Here is a 23,516-nt window from a genome sequence, read left to right on the forward strand (position 1 = left end):
AGTTATGGCTGATTTTAACCCTTTTTTATTCCCCTCCCCGCAAAAGATTGGAATTGGGAGAAACAAAAAGAACAACCCAAAGAATATCAAAGGATTCTGCAGTGTTTCCTAGATCGAAAGGACTGTTGCTATTCAATCCATCAGATGGGTAAGATCATCAAATTTGTACTTTCAGAGTAATGTCTATGAACTTTTTCCTTTCCTGCCTTATATGTGACTTTACTAAATTGTCGGTCTGCTTTTTTCATGTCAAAAAAAAAATCAGGAGTCTGTGGCCCACAAAAGGTATTTTGCTAACATGTTAATTTTTCCATATAAAACAGCACAAATGGGTGTAGGAGAAGGGAAATCAATTGGTGAATGGTTTGGACCAAATACAGTCGCACAGGTGTTAAAGTAAGTAAAAGTCTGGCATCTGCTTGTTCTACTTGCTCTTATGCTTCCTCCCCCTCCCCCCGCTCCCTGCAGCCAACTAAACCTCCCAACAGCTTAAGTGTATGCTTGCAATCCCATCTTCCCGCTAAGCCGTCAGCCATCTCTACCATCTTGTTCAGCTACTTCTTTGATGTGGATAAGTGTAGACCTCTGTCTTGGTATATCAGAGCTGTAGTCACTGGTATCAATAGATGTGGCTGTACTCCAGGACTCATTCTGTTTCTCACCCTACAGATGGCTGTTCATGTGCCAGGGAACCATCGGCCTGAGGGTCTTTTGAAGTTAATAGGTTCATACTAAGTGGCAGAGGCTTAACTAGCTTAGGCAAGAAATAGACTCCCATCCTGTATAGTAATAAAGACCTCATTAATGGGCCAGAAAGATGATTCAGTGGGTAAAGGTGCTTGCTGCCAATCCTGATGATCCGAGTTTGATCTATGGGAACCCCGTGGTGGAAGGAGAGAACCAACCCATACAAGTTGTCCTCTGACCTCCACACACGTACCATAGCATGTACCTCCCCCTAAATAAAATATGTTTTCTTAAAACATCACTAATTCTTTTAGCATTCACTGGGTGCCTTTACTGTGTTAAGTACTGGGTACACAGAGATAAGACACAGTCCTTGCCTCAAGGAACTCACTACCTATTGGAGGATACAAATTCCAAGGGAGTCTTGGGATTAGTTTGTCATCTGTTAGCAGGCTTAAGGTGACACTTTCATAATAGTCACTTTATATTCCACAAGTTGTCTTCTGCTACAAGAGATGAGGTAGAGGGCTCATGGTGTAAATGGGTGAGTGCCATCAGTACCTACATCTTTAGGGCATCTCTTGTAGTTCTCTCCTTCCTGACAACCTGCCAGTGGAGGAAAACTTCATGCAGGCAGACTGTATTTGTCTTGTTCATTCTGTAACAGTAGCCCATAAAACTGCCTACTACATATAAGCACCCAGTAAGTGCTCAATAAATAAATGAAATCGGCAGCCAGAACCTGGGGCCAGATGTAGGGATCAGAAGATGGAGATCATTCGGCCTCCTTTGGTATAGTGTATTTCAATTCCTCGCTATTATGGCTCCATATAAAGTAGAGAAGGGGCTTGGTTTCAACGGTTAACCAGTCTTCAGTGAATAGCATGCTTGGAGCTGTGCATACGAGGTGAGTAGTCTGGATTTCCTGGGGACCCAGGAGAACTCGTATCTTGGCTTTATTCCCTGCTACCAGTGCAACTTCACTGAGTCCACTTTCTTGCCTTAGTCAGAGTACCTTCTGGGCGCCATTGCCTCTGCTGAGTGAGGAACTGGCAGTATTCCGGAAGTGCAGTAGGGACACATCCAGAGAAGAATGTGTAAAATATTAGAGTCACTAAGCTGAGCCCCGAATCTGGTTTCAAATGCAATTTCTTTCTTTCTTCCATGTTTCGTATCTTGACGTTTTAAGCAATGAACAAATGGAAGGTCATTCTTTTTTATTTATTTTTAAAATCAGCATATTGTGTTAGATATGATTATGACATTTGCAATCAAAGTGTTTTGGGCTTTTTCTCCCACCTGTGGTTATTCTTGTCTTTCCCTGATAGCCTGACCCCCACGATTCTTTTCCTCGTTTATGTCCCATGTGTCCTTTTACCACTCCCATCCATCTCCATTCTCATAAGCATTTAAGTATGTTCAGATTTGTTGTGATTGCCTGTTAACAATAGCACATATGCTCCGTAACACAGTAAATGACAGATAGCATAATTTGAAAATATTGGAAATCAAAATGTATTTACTCTAGCTAAACCATTGAACATTATAGCTTAACAAATGAGCTGTTTCCTCTGATGATCAGCTGGCTGGTTGGAACTGCAGCTCCCTGCCCCTGCTCAGCATCACCAGAGAGTCTTACACTGTGTGTGACTAGCTAGGAATGATTCCAATTCAGAATTCAAAATCTGGTTTCTACTGAATACATGTCATTTCTACACGATCCTAAAGTAAAAAAAAAAAAGTGAAACCAATGACCATATAATCACATAATTACTATTCTGAGAAAGGTAATGAAATTAAAATTAGTAAATTAAGAGTGTAATGAGGACCGAGGATGTGGTTCAGTGGATAAGGTTCTTACTGTGCAAACATGAGAACTTAAGTTTGGATCACCAGAAACCATGTAATGAAATAAAGAGCAAGGAGCATGTGTCTATAACCACAGCACTGGGGGACAGATACCGGAGGGTCTCAGGAGCTCACTATCTACCTGAAATGATGAGCTTCAGGTTAAGTGAGAGACCCTGACTAAAAAAGTAAGATGGAGAGGCAACTGAGGAAAGATCCTGATATCATCCTTAGGTCTCTGCACATGTGTATAGACATGCACACACATCCATCACTCACACACACACACACACACACACACACACACACACACACACACACACACACACACTTTAAAATTGTGCAGTGATAATTGACCACTTCTTGGGAGCTGCTTTGGAGAATGGATACTTTTCTTTTATCCAGTGAGACTGGGGCTTTACCCACACATTGCAGAAATAGACAGAATGAACATGTCCTCTTAAGCTAGTAAAGGAAGAAATGGGCAGGTCCTTTACTTAAACCTGATATAATGTCTATTTTAAAAGAGCTTTCTTTGTAAGTTCTCCCATGAAATATGTAACTAGACATGCTCTCTCTTCAGTTGCTGACTAGTAGGGCCTCCTCTCAAGTCATCTGTCTCTGAAGTCTCCTTGAATGGCATTTTCAGTGCATGTGGGCAAGAGAACACAATATCTTTTCTATCTCCTCTTCTCTTTTCTCCCTTCCTTCTTTCTTTGTTTCCATGATCAATACTCCCATATGAGGGGGTTGCCTGTGTGTATGCTCTCTCTCTCTCTCTCTCTCTCTCTCTCTCTCTCTCTCTCTCTCTCTCTCTCTCTCTCACACACACACACACACACACACACACACACACACACACACACATTAGGTGCTAGGGATTGGATGGATGGATTCAGGGCCTCATACATGCTAATCAAGTACTCTGCCACTGAACCACACCAGCCCCCAATATATTTTTTAATGACATTACTATTTTTTCTTTTTTTAAAAAGGAAAATCAATAATTGAGAATGTCTTTTATTTAAGGAAACAAAATATGTTGGAATTTTGGGGACAGATACATAGATGCCATTTCTTTTTCCTCCAGTAGGAATACTGTCATTTGCTGAGGTAGATATTTCCATTTTATAAAGCAGGACCTTCTTTTAGAAGTTCAGATACAGTGATTCTGTGGTATTCTCCAAATCCCTGGGCATGGCATTTCCCAGAACTCTGTCAAGCCAGAGCTAACCCAAACACAGGCTTTTCTGTGGCTCAGCGTGTAGCGACATTAGGAATGCTGGGAGTATATTGTACCACTTCTGGCTGATATTTTCATCTTCTCCAGTTGTGATTTCATTGTATGTTGCTTCACAGAAAACTCGCTTTATTTGACGAATGGAATTCCTTGGCTGTTTATGTTTCAATGGACAACACAGTGGTCATTGAAGATATCAGTGAGTCTATAGGCTGTTAGCCTTCTCATTGGTGGGTGTAGTCCCTTTTCTAATTCAGAAATCTGGAGTTCAAAAACTACTGTGGCCTGCTCCACAAGGACAGGGGAGTCTAGCACAGCAGAGTGGCTCTGTTCCCTTCCTTTTCAGTCTTCTGAAAGGGAAAACGTTTTCTCAAAGATGCGCCACACCTTTTGCTGCAGGAATGAAAGTGTGTATGATCTGTTGAATCACAAGTAGATGGATCATAGAGGCTTGCCATTGCCCAGGCTTGCTTTTTCTGCCCTGAAGGTTAGGAAAACCCGAAGACATAGTCCCTGAATCCAAAGCCCTCAAAGATTAATTTAGAAATGAGATTCTTGCAAAGAGTCTAGAATATCTGATGGGCACTAAGAAATTGTGCAATGGCCAATATGAAGAGCAAGAAGCTGAAGGAATAGCCTGCCATTCCTGTGGGAAGTGGGCTGGCTGGTCCATGGTGGCAAAGGAGAGGGCCTTCCAGGCAGGAAGGGCAGCATGCAAGGTCCCTCTTTTTTACCTTTGAAAAAGGTCCTAGTCCTACATACTCCTGTCTCATCCAGATCTCTTGCCTTCTGTTTCTAGAGAAAATGTGCTGTGTTCTTCCTGTGGGTGCTGACACAGTTGATGAGAGCCCTCCCGATTCTCTGACTGCTTCCAATCAGAGTAAAGGTCCCTCTGCCACATGCCCAGCTTGGAAACCCCTGCTGCTCATTGTGCCCCTTCGCCTGGGCATAAACCAAATCAATCCTGTGTATATTGAAGCATTCAAAGTAAGTCTCCTTTTTTCTTGAACTCATTGCTGCCTGCCCATCACACCGCCATGTCAGCACAGAGATCCGTGAGCAGCAGTCCACAAGTGAGTTGAGAATCTTGCATTCTCTTTCCCTTTAGGAGTGTTTTAAGATGCCACAGTCTTTAGGGGCTTTAGGAGGAAAGCCAAATAACGCCTATTATTTCATAGGATTCTTAGGTAAGAAAGGATGAATTGCAAGTAAGTTGTCATGGGCTAGGGAAGGGTGTGGGGCAAAGGTGTTCATGGGCTATAGGAAGTTCCAGTGAGTGGGCATTGCTTTAGCCTAGGGATACTGTGGCCTCTGGTCAGCTCCTTCTGTCTCCAACCTGACCTATACAGTCAATTCTTGCTTCCTTGTGCTTGATGGATCCAGGGTCCCCATTATGCTTCTATTTCTTTGCTTCTTGATGGGATGTTTGCTCTTTTCTTCTGGTTGGACACAAGGTCACAGCATTGCTCCAGAATGGTCCTCTCCTGCATGTGGGTCCCAGAACAGTTGGGTTTCAGTACTTTGCCTTTGCTGATCTCCTTTCTATTGAAGTTCAGGCAACAGCCTTGAAGTATCCACTGGTTGCCCAGGTCACCATGAATAGACTTGCTGTCTCATTATTCAGAACCATGGATGGGTAGAAATTAGATGAAAAGACAGAGTTGACCCTTTCCCAATAGTGTGACTAAACCTTAAAAATAGGAACCTCTGTAGTCCTCTGTAGTTGGGTGTGGTAGAGCACACCATTAACCCCAACACTAGGGAGACAGAGGTAAGTGGATCTCTATGAGTTTCAGGTTAGCCTGGTTAATAGTGAGTTCCAGGCTAGCAAGGGCTGCATAGTGAGATCCTATCTCAAAAATAAAACAAAACAAACCTATTAACCTTCTAATATGGGCCCTCCGATTAGTCCGTCATTTTCTGCATATGGTGGAACTCTTGCCACCTTACTCACTAGGTATGATCAGACACATTTAAGGCCCTTAACACATGGCATGCTAGATGGTTCATCTATATACTCCATTTGTTCACATGTCCCTTTGGGAACCTGTTAAGATACAGACTCAGTAAGTCTAAGATAGGGCCTGAGACTTGCTCTTCTAAGGGTTTTCAGTGCTGCTGCTGTTCACAGACAACGCTTTAAGAACCAGGAGCCCAGCCAGATGTGTTGCTAAAGTTTTCCTGCCTGGCCCACGGTCAGGGCAAATCTCTCTCACCTGCCAGTCCCACAGCCACTCAGACCCAACCAAGTAAACACAGAGACTTATATTGCTTACAAACTGTATGGCCGTGGCAGGCTTCTTGCTAACTGTTCTTACAGCTTAAATTAATCCATTTCTATTAATCTATACCTTGCCACGTGGCTTGTGGCTTACTGGTACTTTACATCTTCCTTGTCCTGATGGTGGCTGGCAGTGTCTCCCTCACCCAGCTTCCTGTTCTCTCAATTCTCCTCTCTGTTAGTCCCACCTATACTTCCTGCCTGGCCACTGACCAATCAGTGATTTATTCATTGACCAATCAGCAACACATTTGACATACAGACCATTCCACAGCACTTCCCCTTTTCTTTTCTTAAAAAGGAAGATTTTAACCTTTACACATCTCCAAAGTCATCTTGGTATATTTGGGAATTTGGGTGTAGCTTCTCTTACTACTTCCTGCTGGAGGGGGGCGCTGTATCTTATGGGGACACAAAGAATATTTTAGGGTTATGGAGTAGTCCATGAGGGTGTATCGTCTGAGCCAGTTGCCTTGAAACAGTTCTGGATGTTGGATCATCTGGGCCATGGTGTCATCGGAGACCTTTCAGGGGGTCTTGACTGGTCAAACCTGGTGTATCTTAATCTGGAACAAATCCATAGCCTCTGGCTTTCTGTGGAAACAAAAGCAGAGCCTCCTTTCCAAAGCAACATATCTTTACATCCAAATTTTGAAGTCAAGGTACCTTTAAAATATACATTTTGGCATAACTCAACAGCTTTTGTAATCAAATGTTTTTCTTCAGTTACGAATATCAAAGAGAACATAATCCAGATTCTCTGTGTGGTAGCCATCTTTACGTGGCTTATTTTTTTATATTAGCTTGAGCCTATTGCTTTAAACTGCAGCCTTCTAAGCCTGAAACGGCACTGGTGCTATGGCTGCTGGCTCCGCCCACTTCAGCTTCCCAACATGGTGGTGGTACGTTTTCCGCCAACTCTGGGAGCCATCAACTCTCAGAAATAGTGGGTCTATGCTTCTATCAAAGCAGCGTGTAGCCCAGAAACCTCTTTTTTTTTTGTACTAGCAAAGGGTAAATCCACCACACAGCTTAATGTGCCACTTGTAGAGGCCTCATTCCCACCATACTGCACTGCAGGTCGAGCATGCACACCAGGAACCCGCCATAGTAGCTCAAACACGGAGGCTGCCGCTAGCTTAAAAGAGACAACTAGGAGCTGTTTTTAGCTCCGTTTTAGAATCTTTTTACTCAGGTTTTAGGTGGAAACTCTTGCCAACACGTTGGACGCCATTTGTTGCTAAAGTTTTCCTGCCTGGCCCACGGTCAGGGCAAATCTCTCTCACCTGCCAGTCCCACAGCCACTCAGACCCAACCAAGTAAACACAGAGACTTATATTGTTTACAAACTGTATGGCCGTGGCAGGCTTCTTGCTAACTGTTCTTACAGCTTAAATTAATCCATTTCTATTAATCTATACCTTGCCACGTGGCTTGTGGCTTACCGGTACTTTACATCTTCCTTGTCCTGATGGCGGCTGGCAGTGTCTCCCCTCCCAGCTTCCTGTTCTCTCAATTTTCCTCTCTGTTAGTCCCGCCTATACTTCCTGCCTGGCCACTGACCAATCAGTGATTTATTCATTGACCAATCAGCAACACATTTGACATACAGACCATCCCACAGCACAGATGCCTGATGAATGCTGGAGATTGTGAGAAAAGGAGGGATATGGCCACAGAGATTTGGCACAGGACATTCTCTTCTGGAAATAGAGCGGTCAGACACTGGGATTCAAGAAAGTCATGAATTTAGACTGCTTGCCAGGCAAGAAGAGCTAGAATAGCTGGAGAAGCACCACGAGAGAATATGCAGAGAACAGAGTCGAGAGGGCACCAATCATCTCCTCAAATCACTCTTTGGAGATCGGGGAGGTGGGATGGTAACACACATAGCTGACTTTGCACACGAATCCCCTGCTAGGTCGTGGCTTGACAGCTGGAGAAAGATAACTCAGGCTCATGTATCTGTCCTTTAAAAGACGCCAGCTCTTGACTCTCTGTTAGGTCATCTCATGGTAAACTACTTGGCAAAGAGTTAGACAGAGAGTAAGTGTTCAGTGAGAGATGGCCCCACCCAACACCCCTGTCCTTCCTTAGTTCTTTGTGCCTGGCTTTCTTGTGGGGTTGCCACACAGCTGCCTCTGTTTCTGTAATGCTGCCATCTATTGATCCAGCCTTAAAATGACAACTTAATGGAAAATCTGGAGCTCATAGTCCCTTTTATTTTTCTAAGTACAAAACCCAGCGTTTGGAGCCATGAACTCTCAGATGCCCTTTTTGTCTAAGCTTTGGAGTTCTTGTCAAACAAAGTGATACAAAAATATACAGCCATCACTATCACTTAGTATCTGTGGGTTCCCGTGGCTAGATCTGACTAAACATGCATCAAAAGTATTTTTGGGAAAAGTCTGTAGTGAACATGTCCATACTTTCCTCATCATCATTAGCACCCCTGCGAGAGAGACTGTTGCTTTCATTTTGCACATAGTGAGATGAAGATTAAGAGAGATTATTTACTCAATGCCACTCAGCTAATAAACAGAGAAGTCAGGATTTGATCCCAATTTGGTCATCTCTGTCTGCTCTCCCCACTCCCCATTTTTTTTCCTAGGGCCCTCCTGCCAAGTGGGCAGCTGGAGAAGATCTAGATGTGGGAGGCTCTGGCCATGCTGATACTCTGGCTGTCAGATTTTGCTTGCTTGGAGAGAAGGAACTGTTTGTTCTTTGCTCTTGGGTACAGGTTGCCATGTGGAGATCTGCTGCGTTAGCCCCATCTGTGCAGATGGCTGACCAGCCTGCCTGTTCTCCACAGGCCTCAGTAGAGACCCTTAGTCTCAACGTCAGTGTTTGGACGTCACGTCTTCTGCTGTATCTCTTATAGATACTCTCAGAGAAGAAGCAGCCTGCAAAGCTGTCTCCTCTCCACTCATGGGCAAAGGTCATGGCTACACTCTGACAAGCTATTACCATTTCTAATGTTTTAACTTAAAGCACTCTGGTAGATGGTTGGGTTCTATCCCTCTTGGGATTTCTGTCTTTATGTCCCCAACTTCCCTTTCCAACTACCTTTTTGTAAAGCCTTAGACAAGCTTCATGCTGAACATCTTAGGTGTTGCTCTTCAGTGTGAGCTGAAGCTTTGTGCTACTGATCTCACTCACATTGGTCTAGTGAGGAATTTGTGCCTTGACTTTCATGTTGCAAATCATACGGAGATGCTGATTTCCATACTCATAGCTATATGTTTGTGAGTAAATATGTAACTCAAAGTAAGATCATTAAAATAGCTTTATATTGGGTACTGTATTGCATACATTTTGCAGAGGTGAACATTTCTGGTTCTTATATACCACGTAAGGTATTAGACCAGGCCCCATGACACCAGTTGAAAATGAGAGCATTTGAAAGGTGAATGAGTTAGGCAGTTTGTCTTTGTCGATATGACAGAGTAGTGAAACTTTTCACCAGGCATCAGTAACATATTCTTTACCAGTGGATCACAGAGATGTGCCCTCCTGCATGGAATTACAAAGACTTTGGGGACATTTTCTTGCTGCTAGTAAATAATCTTTTGTCACCTGAGTTGAAGACATAGAGACCCAGATGGTCTTGGGCCTGGAGAGTGAGACCAGATGCTTCCTGAGGTATTTATGTCTACTTACCAGCATAAGAACTTCTGCCCTTTAAATATTGGACCACAGTAGACATTTTATCATCTCTAATCTCCTCCAGGGTCGTGTTGAGGTTGAGCTTTTGCAGCTTAGTGAAGCATGGCTTTTCTCTTATGTGTGAAACTCCGTCATCTTGGACTTAGGCTTTGGCTCAGTGGTAGAATGCTTGCATAGTATACACAAGGTCTTGAGTTTGATCTCCAGCAAAACACACACACACACACACACACACACACACACACACACACACACACACACACACACACGACAGGTCAGGCATTCCAAGTAGTTTTTTTTCCAGTGAGGTTCATCTGTGTTTACATAACAGAGGCTGTCTTTTCCGATGGAAACTGACAGATTTGCTCACAATTACTAACCCACTAGCTAATTGCTAATCATGAACAGGCATCAGCATACTGGGATCTGATCCACAGAGCTTAACTTCCCGTTGTGTGTGGGTAGAATTTCCTTTGGAGGCCAAGGCTTTATCCATTTTGAGAGGTGCTCTTTGAGTATGGGTCTGAGAACCAGTGGTGTGTCTCAAGATGCCTTCCAATGCTGGAAGATGCAGATCGCCCCCTAGTGGCATTGGAGCTCACAGCTTTAGGGGGTCTCCTATGACTTCTTTGCAACTGCTGCTCACAGAGCCTGCCATGTTATCCTGTGTTCTCTCATTCCCACCGTCCCCAGCCCTGTCCCTTTTCATTTTGGAAGTTGGACTCAGGGGAGATGTGTTAGGTCAAGTCTTCTCTTTGATTAGATTTTGGTACATATGGCTTCTCTCAAGCATGCTTACCCTGGCTTTGGGCTTCCTATCATCCCATTCTCATTGTCGCAAGGGAAGGGGTTAGGAGAACTACGGATGGGGTGGGGGAAAGTGCATCCTTAGGATAGCTGTGGGGCCAGGGCCAGTGGTTCTTCAAAGACTAAACGTGTCTTTGGAAAACAGGTGATGAGCTGATTTTCTTGGACCCTCACACAACCCAGACCTTTGTTGACACTGAAGAGAGTGGACTAGTAGATGACCAGACTTTCCATTGCCTGCAGTCTCCACAGCGAATGAGTATCCTGAACTTGGATCCATCTGTGGCCTTGGTGGGTGTTTGAAGGAGCTCTGATGGCAGCCTGTTAAAAATGGATTCCTTGGCACTTGCCCAAGTTGTCAGGTAGCATAGCAACAGTGCATTTGCTCTGCACCCCCAAAAGAGGCACTATAATATGGCAGTTAAGTACTGACCCTGGGTCCAAACTGCTCAAGTTAGAAGCCACACTCTGCTACTTATCTATGTAGGAAAAGTCACAACCTTTCTGAGCCTCAGTCTTCACATGTCTGGAACAAGGGAAATGATACTTGCCTCAGTGTTTGGTTATATGAGGTGTTATATATATATATATATATATATATATATATATATATATATATATATATATATATATATAGGCAGTTAGCACAGGATCAGGCACACTGCAGACAGGGGATAAACAGTAGTAGTAACATTAGCCCTCAAATGTTTGCCATAGAAATATAAGGTGGGAAATGACTAGGAAGGGATAGGGAGGAAGAATCCCTGAGAGGTCAGTATCTATTTCTTGATGCCCAAATCCAGGAAGTCTCAGGCTTGTTCTAGAAAGTGTGATTGCTATCAACATATATTGAAAGGGCCCCTGCCTGTGAAGTAGCCAGTATTTCTTAGGCCCTTCTGCATCTTCATTTCCTGTTTCATCCCTCAGAGCACTAGTGATCAAGGGCTGAGCACTCCCCTCTTGTTTTGGACCATTCTTGTCCTACTGAGGGATGACTGTCAGGGCAGAAGGATACTTCCGCTTCTCACAACTATAGTAGATAATTTTTTGAAGAGTCAAAGCCACGTTTTAAAAGTAATGCTTCTAGCTAAAAGTACTATTTGGGTTTTTTTCTCCTGCTGTAATAGAATAGTGTGTGTGTGTGTGTGTGTGTGTGTGTGTGTGTGTGTGTGTGTGTGTGTATACACTAAATGTGATGAAATTAACCCCATGCTTTAGGGACTGATCTCCAAGTTAAAATACCTAACAATGTTGAGGGGAGAGGGAGAAGGCAAGAAAGAAACAGAGAGCAGGAGGAAGAGAGGAGGAGGAAGGGGAAGAATGAGGAAGGAAGGGAGGGAGGGAGGGAGGAGACAGGAGGGAGGGAAGCAGAAAGAGAGGAAAGGAGGGAAGAAGAGAGAGATGGCCATGTGTGTGCATCTGTAAGCCAGTGATTTCAGGGAGAGAGAGCCCAGTCTTCCTGCACCATCAGAGGCCCAGACAGTGGCCCACCTCCTAACTCTGAGACAACAGCTCCATCTTGTAAAGGGAAATTCTAAATAGTGCTCTTCTTCCTCCACCCAAGGGGTTTTTCTGCAAAGAAGAGAAAGACTTTGATAATTGGTGTAGCCTTGTTCAGAAGGTAAGGATGTACAATTTTTTTTAAAGTATAAACATGAAAGCTACTAAATCTGACTCCTTTTTCAGATTACTTTTACATAGTAACGCCAAACCAGTCTGATAGAACTTGGTTGCAGGAGGAGGAAACTAAGGTAACAAAGAACGTGTCGGATATGGAGAACTCTGCATAAGTTTGGGACAGGTGAAGAAAGACTTACTCCTGTCGGTCTGTCAGCTGAGTGATAGACTCGGGCGCTGCCAGTGAGTGCTGCGCCTCACCAAGGCCATGGCTGCCAGTGAGTGCTGCGCCTCGCCAAGGCCATGACCGCCAGTGAGTGCTGCGCCTCGCCAAGGCCATGACTACCAGTGAGTGCTGCGCCTCGCCAAGGCCATGGCTGCCAGTGAGTGCTGCGCCTCACCAAGGCCATGGCTGCCAGTGAGTGCTGCGCCTCACCAAGGCCATGAGGCACCTGGAGTGCTCAGGCTGTTGTAACCTCAAACTGCCAGCTTCATATTGCTCAGCCCGAATTTCTCCCCTGCTATGTTTGTAACCATTGAGATGGTTAAAGAGACTAACGTGTTTTCTAGGTGTTCAGTGGTTCATTTACAACTCAGTATATAACATGGTGGTTTAGAGGACTTTTCCTTCTATTACCTGGGTTATTTATCTAAAATACAGGCCTGTGACCACTGAAAGGGATCAGCAGTTGCAGAAGTCCATGACAAAAAATTTTGTTTTCCTTTTTGGTATAGTGTGAAAAAGAGCATTATTGTATTGGTTTCCTAATATCTATCCATTTCCCTCATTGTCAGTCTCTAACACACCAAAATAGATGTCATATATTGATATGTGTTCACTGAATGAATTAAGGGAGATCATAGGAAGGATTTTAAAGTATCTGGTGGGGTACCAGAGACATGAAGTTCTGTCTTCCAAAACCAAAGGATTACAGGACCCCAGAGTGTTGTATGCAAATGGAAGAAATATTTTTCTTTACAAGGGACAAATGATTAACACTGATGTCCCTAACTGAATCTGTAACCTCAGATAATAGCTTAGTGAAACAAAATGTAGATTTTCCAATTATTTATTTCTTGGAGAGAAGTTATTGCTATGTGGCCCAGGCTAGCCTGGAACTCAGTATGACGCCCAGGCTGGCATTAAGCTTGTGATACTTCCTCCTCAACCTCTGGTATACTAAGATTATAGATATGAGCCACTATGCCCAGTTCAAGAGGAATAGTATTGTTATTATCACTGTTGCCACAATTCTGAGGACTGAACCCATGGAAAGTGCTCTGTCACTGAGCTATATCCCCAGCCCAAGAGAATTATTTTTCCTTTCTAGCGGGAAAAACAACAAGTAGTCTTATTGTTGTAGCTATGTAAATATTATTCACAAATAAGGCATGTAATTTGTTATATATATATATATATATATATATATATATATATATATGTCCTTTATTTTTTCTTCTTTCAACACACACACACACACACACACACACACACACACACACACACACACACACACACACACAGTGTACTTTGGTCATATTCTCTGTCATTATCCTCTCTTATCCCCTTCCCACCAAACTCTTTCTTCTCAACAAGTCCCCCTTCTATCTTCATGTCTTTTTTGCTTGTTGTTTGTAGCCCATTATATTTAATTAGGGTTGCCTGAATGACTTGAATAAGGGCCTTATCAGTGGCTACCACTAAGGAATATGCCCACCCCACACACAACCAAGAGAATTATTTTTTAAAGATTCACGTTTATTACCTTTACTTATGTGTCTGTGTGAGTATGCCCTGTGTATACACGTGCCAATGGAGGCCAGAAGAGGGCATTGGATCCTCTGGAGCCTTAGGTGCAGTTTGTGACCTGCCCATTGTGGGTGCTCGGCGCTTAAAGTTGGTTCTTCTGGAAGAGCAGAAAGTGCTCCTAACCACTGAGCAATGTCTTCAGCTCCAAAGGTTATTTTTTAAAGGAAGAGTTTCCATTTTAGAATCTAGCAACGCTGCATTGATGTTTAAAGCCCGAATGACAATTTAATGATGACTATCATTTAAACCAAGACAAATTTGGTCTAGAACTGAAGGCATGCAAATGTGTACCAGAATTCTCTTGGGGCATATTTATTTTGATTAAATGACTTTTTTGAATACCTCACCGCTCCATTTAGCTGAACCTGTATACCTGGTGAACTCGCTGAGCCTCATGATTAGATCAGTCCATACTGGGCTCCATTAGCGGTCTGCTCCAGTGTCCTTCTTGCCTTGTCAATCGGACCCAGAATTGACGTCAGCTGAGGTCTTTAGATGATTCAAGAAGAGGATGAATGTATTTGCTAGGTCCTTTTTGTCCACCTATCAACTACCAGGCTACTCTCACGGTTTAGTTTCTTGGGCTGCCAAGTAAACAGGAATGTAGTGAGTCCGTGGTATTTACAGCTGTTTCTTTGTCTACTCAGGAAATTCTAAAGGAGAATTTGAGGATGTTTGAATTAGTTCAGAAACACCCAGCACACTGGCCTCCCTTTGTACCTCCAGCCAAGCCAGAAGTGACAACGACAGGCGCAGGTAAGCTGTTTCTGTAAGCTCTTGGCCAGCAGCCCTGTGTGTTGCAACTATTTGCTGAGATAAAAACAATTGTGGCTCATATCACTTATGAAAAGGTGAAATTTCTACTCATCTAGCCTGATCTAAGAATGGTGCTTCTGATTATTTTAATCTTCGGAGAAACTGACATTTGTTCGTTTTAAAGAGTACTAACAAAAGAACATTAACTTAGTGTAAAAGATTTGTTATTCAAAACTCAAGATGACTAGAATTTGTTTCAGAATAACAAATCAGAGGCATGGGACCTCAAAAAGTGCCTTGAGGTTTGGGTTGGTAGTTGTATGCCTGTAATCACTCAGAAAAATGAGGCTGGAGGATTCCAAGTTCCAGGCCGGCTTGAGCTATATCCCAAGACCTGGTCTCAACAAACAAACTGGCAGAAAGACAAAGAGAGTGCCATAGTGAGCCTTAACCAGATCACTGGGAGCAGGCCTCTATAAACAGGCCTGGTTGTTTTGAGTCTTACAGAAAATTTCTAATACTTTAGAGTAGTCCTAATTGTACATTTCCTCCAGACAAACATTGCTTTAGCAAATTGATTCAGACACACAAAATTGGCAATGGCTGGGTATTATCTTGATTGAGAACATCAGCCCAAGTGTCAAGCTTTTCTACTTTCTCATTTCTGTATTCCAACAGAATTCATAGACTCTACTGAGCACCTGGAGGACTTTGACCTGGAGGAAGATTTTGAGATTCTGAGTGTGTAAGATAGTGAGAACTCAATGTGAAGGTCTTCTGCCTTCCATCCGGCACCACAAGAACTTGTTACATAAAACTTTTCTGGTCAGCAAGTGCCTAATATGCCAACAGCATACAAACTGAATAGCAATTATGACTGAGCCAATTATGGTTTTTCAGAAATAAAAAAAAAGATCAGTGGCATCAACCCTTCCCTGACAAGAAAGACAAAATCATAGAGTCTAGGAGAAGGATTCGGAATCCATTGCCTCCAGCTTGTCTTACATGGGGACAGCAAGTCTTCAGCAGCTGGAATGGGAGTATCTGGGAGACAGACAGCAGCTTCCGTGTTGCTGCAAGTACCAGCAGATGAGAGATGGTTCTGCTGTTCTTCATCCTTTCAGGTGTGACCTCTTTGGGGATAAGTACTAAGAAGAAGTCTGTTTTCTTGCTCAAATAATAAAATAAACAAATCAGGGAGAAATACTCTTGTGAAATTATTTGAATGTGTAGTTTACATAACTATAATTTTTACCAAAATATTTGTCAAAGAGATAATGTCAAGTGTCCACCTCTTAATTGTCTTCTGGTTTGGAGGAACCTCTTCAATAGGTCACAGTCTCCACCCTTACTGGTTCTTTTGTTTGATATCACCATATCCTTAAGTCAAACCATGATCACTTGAATCAGAGGTGAGCAAACTTTTTTCTGTAAAGGAGTAGGTAGATATTATTTTAGGCTTTGTAGGCCATGTGGCCTTTGTCATAACTATTCTGTGCTGTAAAAGCAGCCCTAGACAATATGCATGTGCCTGAGCATGGCTGTAATCTAATAAAACTTGATTTACAAAAGCAAGTGGAGGGCTGACCATGGCCTTACCAATCACTCACTTAGTGTTCATTTTTGTTTGAAGGATTAAATAAATTGTTTGAATTATACTGTTTTGAATGGTAACTATATTTAGAAAGAACTATTCATATGATGACATTTACTGTGTCCATAAAATACATGTCCAAGTCATTTTAGGACTAATAACTTTCTAAGTTTTGAAGCACATACTCGTTATTGTGCTGAACATGTGCTGTGGAGGATGCTCAGTTCCCCACAGTATCTCTCCATCTTCCTTTTGTTGCCCCTTTCAGTTGGTGTTTCACATGGCTCTGCAGTTCATCTTCATCCTTTATGGAGTGCCACAGGAGGCCAGTATCTGCAGTCTCAAAACCAGCACTGACCAACTCACTTGTTTCCTTAGGTTCCATCTTTTCCTTTCTCTCCTTCCTCCCTCCCTTCCTCCTCCTTTTTCCCAGTATGTTATGTATTCCCTATGTTCAAAATTCAAAAGATGCAAATGGTATTCAATGAATTCCCTCCCTCCCACAGGTCAGTTTCCTTCCCTGAAAACTCGGGGGATATTCTTGTTTATCCTTTCACAGGATTGCTTTATGTATATGTAAACATATGCACATGTTTAAGTTATATGTACATATAACTTATATGTAACATATGTATATATGCACAGACGTAGTTTAGATTTAATTTTTTAATATTTATTTGTGTGTATGTGCCTGTGTGAGCATATGCACATATGTGTGTATACCCATCTCTGAGTACAGGTGGAGGCCTGAAGAGGATCTTGGGTGTCCTCTTTATCATTCTCTCCATAATCATTTGAGAGAAGAGTTCTCCCTGAACCTGGGGTTCACATTTTCTTGGCTAGGGTGGAAGTCAGTAAGTTTCAGCCATCCTCCTGTCTCCACTTCCCTTGAAGCTGGGGTTTAAGGCATACACAGAATTCATGGCTTTTTTATGTGATCCAAACTCCAGTCCTCAGATTGTACAGCAAGCACTCTTAACTGCTGAGCAATCTCTCCAGCCACAAGATTTCATTTCATTGACTTCAATATTTCCCTACGTTGAATTTATCTGTAAATGATCCTGAGGCCACTGAAGAATGAAAACTCCTTTCTTGAACTCCAGCATGTGATAGAGATAAAAGCAGTTGAATGCTTATTGTAAAATATGTTGGGGTTTGTTGACCAGGAGAAGACTTTCTGCCCTTGCACGTAATCATTTTTTAATTTTCCCTGTTTCAATGTTTTGTTATAAAGTTTACTGAGAATAGATATTAGAAAAAAGTTTTAAAAGAGTCTCAAAGAGTCAAATGTTCACATTCCATTGATTTTATTTGCTATGTACAAAGCGAACACCATTCTTTACTTATGTAGGAGGTGAGGATGACAGCAGCTCAGATTATACTGGCTATGCTTTGCCTGTGTGGGCGCAGTTTACATAGTACTTAAAGCAGTGAAATCACCCGGAAGGGACTGAGTGCTTCATGTCCGCGTAACTGAGTGTGTTCTATGCAACTGGTAATTAAAATGAATTGCTTCAAACAGAAGACAGTATACCTCATGGCCAACTCAGACTGTACCTTGGGTCTGCTAACAGTAGTGTGTGCTAGATTTTGATGAGATTTTGAAAAAAAAAACTTTCAAATAGTTTAAAAGGCTACGTGTGAAAGAGTAGTTGGATAGTCATTTTATCAGAAAGTCTCGAATAGCCTCAGAATGCAAGGAGCCAACACACTGCAGCTTCAGTATGCCACCCTGCACAGATCTGGGTGGCACTTGGAGTCATCAGGGATTTCTGAGGAATGGGGATATGAGATTTACCTTTTGTTCCTGGAGTCAAAAGCAAAACTGACAGCTCCATATCTATTCATCCCTCTGCCCTAGGCCAAGAAGAAAGGAAGTGGTTCTCATTTCCTCTTGTGAATTTGGTCATGTTTACTGCATCCTTTGTTCTGCTTTGGACTAGACCAAGTTGTCTGTCTCTCTGGCGGTGGATAGAGCCAGCCAGGGGGCAGTGATTTGCCTAGGACCAAATGCTGGCATTTCAGCCTTTCCTAAGCATGGGCTTAACAAACTCTGGAAGGAATCACAGCTCAGTTCTGGCTAAAGGCTGGCTCCTCATTCCAATCCTGCTGCCTGCCTAGATATAATAGGCTGCCTTGAGTATGGAGGTCTAGCCAGAGCCATACTTTTAGGGTAGAAACCTGGAGTTCTAGTTTAAGTCAAACGTGTGGTGACTTGTTGTCATAAAGAAATAACTTAGCTGGTATGAAGAGCTTCCTGGTCAAGGCCGTGAGGGAAGTTCTAGCAGTCTTAGAAAATGGCAGTCCGGCACATCTTTCTGAGGTAGCCATGAATAATCACACACATATCCAAATGGAACATTAGCACCAGATTGATGGACATAGAACAGCAATCTTAGCACAGTGGACTCATCTGTTGGGCCTGAAGGTTGGGATGACCAGTGTCCAGTAGTACAGTCCATGAGACTCTGATGTACAACTTGACAGGCAAATGGCTTCAGGCCTTCCTTTCTCGGACAGCCCAGATGTGTGAGGTGACGGTTGTGAGGGGGTAGGGAGGGTAGGGGCTGCGTGACAGGCAACACCCTACAGATTTTTCATACACACCTGGCAGCGGCTCACCCTGGTGTGGAGCTGCCCAGTTTTGAGCGTCTCAGAAACAGGCTCCTCTCGAAACTGCTGTCTCTCCTCCACTGTGGTCAGCCAGAAGCTGTACTTGTTGGCAAAGTAGTGGCAGGTACCACGGGCACCGTTGCACTCAATGAAAGGAGTGGCCCGGAAGTCCTCCAGGCAGGAGCCAGGGGAGACTAGGGACTGGCCTCCACCCTCAGCCCCAGCAGCAGTGTGCTGAAACAGAAGAGAGGGAGCTATGTGAGCTGGGCCAGAACTCACAACGAAAGTGCTCTATGTCCTGTTCCTAAAGGACTGCAGATGTGCTCCAGTCCAGAACTCCGGACCCCGAAAGCACTCAGCTTCTAGGCAGCATGTTGAACCTGGGCTTTAGGAGCAGGCCCTGCCTGGCCATCCTCCCTGGAGGAGCTGTTGGATAAGCCACTCCCCTCCTGGCTCCTCTGTGCCCTCCATGCTGCGTGGTTAGTGATTACATGTCAACCAGTGTTTCCCTATCTGCTCCTATCATGCAGGCCTCACAGCTTTGTGAGATACACCCTCACTTACCCCTGTTTTCCACAGGCCTACGCACCTTGACAATTTTTAAATTACAGTTGTTTATTTTATGTGCAGGTTGGTTCTGGGAGCCACCTCAGGCTTAGTGGCAAGCGCCTTTACCTGCTCAGCTATCTTGCTGGCCCCAGATATACACCTAAGCAAGGCTGGATTTAGGTTTCCAAATGAACAGTGCTTTAAGCCCTTACTGTTCACTGTCCTCTAAGAAGGAGAAAGAATGTCATATTCCCCAATGCTCTTTCTTTGAACAGCATATCCCCCTATAGTTCTCATCCTGAAATGACCTACACTTGAATTCTTTCCATTTTCAACCTGTGCCACACCCTTTAGAGTGACATACAATATCTGTTACCTGATGTTACCCTTAAAGGGAAGGCCTGGGTATATTTGGCCTAAAATGTCTCAGGCCTCCCTCACTTCAGAGGGCTTCCTAGGAATTCAGTTTCTAGGTCACTCATGGACTGGTAGTCTCCAGTCACTGTACCTCCAGACCTCCTGGTCTACACTCCAACTGCCTCCCTTCAGCTTAGCTGGGAGCACAGAGGCTGAGATGAGGCTTTGGGTATGTCTGCATCAGCAAGTGGCCAGCAGCCGGGCCCTTTGCCCTCCAGTTTGCTGAACTTTTAGAGAGTGATACTTGGCCAATGACTCAGGTTTTTGATAAATGGCAGATTTTGGTGAGGACAATTGCACCGGGACCTTTGGCGATTCATGGAGAAGTCCTGGCCAGTTTGGGGACTTCTGTGAGTTTCACATTGCCGTTTTCCTGGGAGTTGTCTTAGCCACTCCTGATTTTATTTAAAGTAACAACCCCAATAGTTATAGAATCATCTCCTTGGATTTGCTGATGTTCTCTTTCTTAGCTAGACACACAGCACATCAGGCCACTGCCTTTACACACACACAAAATGAAGAGGCAACACAGATGCTCATAAAGCCATACATGCACAGTGTGCCTTCATGTGAATCTTGAAAAAGAGATCAAAAAGAGACAGCAGAAGCTAGACAGATCTGAGGGGGTGGTGGATGGCAAGGCAAAGAATGTTATGCTCGGCTTGATCAGTACAATTATGTGCTGGCCCCAAGTGAGGACAGCATTTCCCTCAGTATCTGGTCAGATTACAGTGTCTTATATTCTTCCTTTGATAGTGACAAAACTGAAGAACACACAGAGTAGAGCCTTGGCTCGTGACTCATACATGTTCTCAGTCCAGAACACCAGGTTCAAATTGCTCTCTTCCCCTACAACCACAATGGGTTGTAATTCACATCTTCATCTCTCTTCCTGCTAAATTCTAAGTGTCCCTTGAGCCTGGGATCAATGGAAAGACCCTTCCCTGAGCTCTTCTCTCCTCTCTATCTCTGTGCCTGCACAGAGGGACAGAATGGTTCAAGGTCTTACCATGAGGAAGGAGTAACCAATCCAGAGGCTGCGCCAGCCCAAAGGGCACTGTGGAATGGTGATGTCTTGGCTGTGCACAGCAATGGCTTGTGAGGGTGCCTCACATACAGAGCAGCGACTGATGTACTGGGGAATCTGGGTCTGGCCCACAGGCATCATGGGAATGGGGGCAGTAGTGGAGAGCCAGTAGGATTTATCATTGCGTCTGGCATAGTGGCACACTTCATTGATGTTGCAGTAGATGAAAGGCATGGTGCTGAATCGAGGCAGGCAGGAGCCAGCAAATCCTGGGAAGAGAAGATGGGCAAGGATCCGGTAAGTGCTGGCTAAACGACAGGGCCACAAGGCAGAGTAGCTGAAAATGTGAATTTCTAGCTAAATGCTTGCTCAGAGGACAGCTCTCTCCTTACAGTCCAGTGACTTTGGTACATGCTGGAGCCCGAGGATCAAATCATTTCATAAATGTATCAAGGGAGCTGAATAATGATGAGACTCTTTTGATAAAGTGAATAATCACTCCCTAATTAATCTGCTTTGTAAAACCAACATTTAATAAATGGAATTCACATTTAAGAGTTAGCACACCTGCTGCTAATGCAATTAATCCTGGAGTAATCATTACTGCCCTGCAGGTCATGTTATTATTGTTATAGCTAATCATTAATACTTAATGGAGGCTTAAATATATTTTACATTATATGATTCATGAATTCCTTACACCACTCTATGTGACATGTACTAGAAATATCTTAGTCTCATTAAGGGAGGATGAAAGCTTGGAGACGTTGAATAATTTACTCAGGGTATGTGGCTTTGAAGTGGTAGGACTTTGAGCCTAAATCCTTTTGACCCCAGAGCTAGTGCTTGTGGTCTACTTTGCAACCATGGATCTAAAGGGCTGTGAGAAGAGAAAAGGTCAGTCCTTGTAGGGACTGGGACCAAGGACTGGATGTCAGAGCCAGTACTTACCCAGGTCCTGGTTATGGGCTTTCTCCTGCCCCTCCACGAACAGCAAGCTGTAGCCCACCCATAGTCGGCTCATCCCAACGGGGCACAGGGGCACGTGTTCTGACTGACTGTGTTTGACCAGTGTGTAGCCCACTCTCACACTGTTCCCAGGCCTCCCAGGCCTCCCAAGGCGACCCTGTTGCCCCGGAGCTCCTGGGAAGAAAAGAGCATTCAAGTGAGTATGGCACAGATGATAGTGACATTAGCCACTCTGCCCCTACACATTGTGTGAGGCACATCGTATACATGTGCTGAGCCACGTGATCCTGATGTCCCCAGGAGCTGGCACTATTAGCGGCCTACTCTGCAGATGAGGAAACTGAGGCTGCGAGCTGCTACAGCTAGAAGATCAGTGAACTAGAACTCCAACTCACATGTGTCCAGTTACAGAGTTCCCATTTTTAAAGAGAAACACCATCCATTACCCCTCTCCAGCCACCTTGGGCTGAAGAGTAAGTTTAGTGGAATCCTTCTCATGCCCAGCCTTGAAGAGTCTCACAGGACAGAATTAGCTGCTGAATCAGAAGCATTATACATAACATTAGCACTAGAAGGACAAAGCTTCACTAGCCTCTCTTGTCCATGCTGGATAGGAATTGAATGGCAACATTTTACTACTGAGCCTCAGAAGTATTCTCTATCAAGGACAAATGCTTTGTTGTCCTTGGTATAAAAGGGAAGGTAAGTAGTGGAGCAATGGGCAGATATACCTCATCTCCAACATTGTATCTTGAGCTATCCCTCCACCCATGTCAGAGTAAGACAGAAAGCCATGAAAAGCAAAGCCAGAAAAATCAGGAGTTTGAAGCAAGCCTGGGCTAAATAGTGAGTTTGAGGGCAAACAGGGCTATACAGCAAGATACTTGTCAAAAAAAAAAAAAAAAAAAAAAAAAAAAGCTGAAGAACCCAGACAAGGATTAGACAAGGATTTGGAAAAGTTTGTTGCCTTCTCGAATCATGCAGGACTTTCCTTCATAGGCTGGAGGCTGTGCAGTGTGAAGAGAAGAAGGACAATGTGGTGGTCTGCATAAGAATGGCCCCCATAGGCTCCTGTAGTTGACTGCTTAGTCACCAGGGAGTAGCACTATTTGAGAAAGATTAGGAGGTATGGCCTTGTTGGAGGAAGTGTGTCTCTGGGGGTGGGCTTGGAGGTTTCAAAAGCTCAACCCCGCCCTCTCTGCTACTGATCCACTGCTTACCTGCATGCTGCCATGCTCTTCTATGATAATAATGGGCTAAACCTCTGAAACCACAAGCAAGCCCCAATTCAATGCTTTCTTTCATAACATTTGCCTTGGTCACGGTGTCTCTTCACAGCAATAGAACATTAAGACAGATAAGAACTCAGCCTGTGAGCCCCCTCACAGTGGCAAATTCACCACAGGGTTGACTTAAGTCTCCAAGTTTTCTTCACCTGACCTTCAAATCCTGGAGGTCCTTGTAGTCCTGGGAGACCAGGATCGCCCAGGATTCCAGGTGGGCCTGGAAGCCCACTGGGGCCATCCTTGCCAGGGATGCCAGGTAGACCTTTAGAACCTGTGGGAGAGAAAATCCACAAGGTAGGGGAGGGCTCAATATGGAAGGTCCACAGTCTCTCTCCTAAGACTCATGTGA

At 43.9% G+C, this 23,516-nt stretch overlaps 2 protein-coding genes across 3 annotated transcripts in view; one reads left to right on the forward strand and one right to left on the reverse strand.

The window, feature by feature from the left end:
• The window catches only part of Atg4a (autophagy related 4A cysteine peptidase), a 52,699-nt gene extending 36,329 nt beyond the window's left edge, over positions 1-16,370 (forward strand). For both annotated transcript variants that reach the window (XM_052737085.1, XM_052737094.1), the window contains 9 exons: positions 47-148; positions 324-396; positions 3,895-3,974; positions 4,575-4,762; positions 4,884-4,962; positions 10,675-10,820; positions 12,094-12,150; positions 14,604-14,712; positions 15,391-16,370. In XM_052737085.1, the coding sequence (XP_052593045.1) occupies positions 47-148; positions 324-396; positions 3,895-3,974; positions 4,575-4,762; positions 4,884-4,962; positions 10,675-10,820; positions 12,094-12,150; positions 14,604-14,712; positions 15,391-15,461 (905 nt within the window). In that variant the 3' untranslated portion in view covers positions 15,462-16,370. The remainder of the gene's footprint in view (positions 1-46; positions 149-323; positions 397-3,894; positions 3,975-4,574; positions 4,763-4,883; positions 4,963-10,674; positions 10,821-12,093; positions 12,151-14,603; positions 14,713-15,390) is intronic.
• Positions 16,371-17,596: 1,226 nt separating this feature from the next.
• The window catches only part of Col4a6 (collagen type IV alpha 6 chain), a 285,743-nt gene continuing 279,823 nt past the window's right edge, over positions 17,597-23,516 (reverse strand). The window contains exons 42-45 of the mRNA XM_052737073.1: positions 23,322-23,438; positions 21,864-22,055; positions 20,895-21,181; positions 17,597-19,153 (exon numbers count right to left, since the gene is read on the reverse strand). Of these exons, the coding sequence (XP_052593033.1) occupies positions 18,893-19,153; positions 20,895-21,181; positions 21,864-22,055; positions 23,322-23,438 (857 nt within the window). The 3' untranslated portion in view covers positions 17,597-18,892. The remainder of the gene's footprint in view (positions 19,154-20,894; positions 21,182-21,863; positions 22,056-23,321; positions 23,439-23,516) is intronic.

The sequence above is a fragment of the Peromyscus californicus genome, unplaced genomic scaffold, assembly GCF_007827085.1.
Source record: "Peromyscus californicus insignis strain IS unplaced genomic scaffold, ASM782708v3 Scaffold_10__1_contigs__length_136768540, whole genome shotgun sequence".
NCBI classification, from domain to species: Eukaryota; Metazoa; Chordata; class Mammalia; order Rodentia; family Cricetidae; genus Peromyscus; species Peromyscus californicus.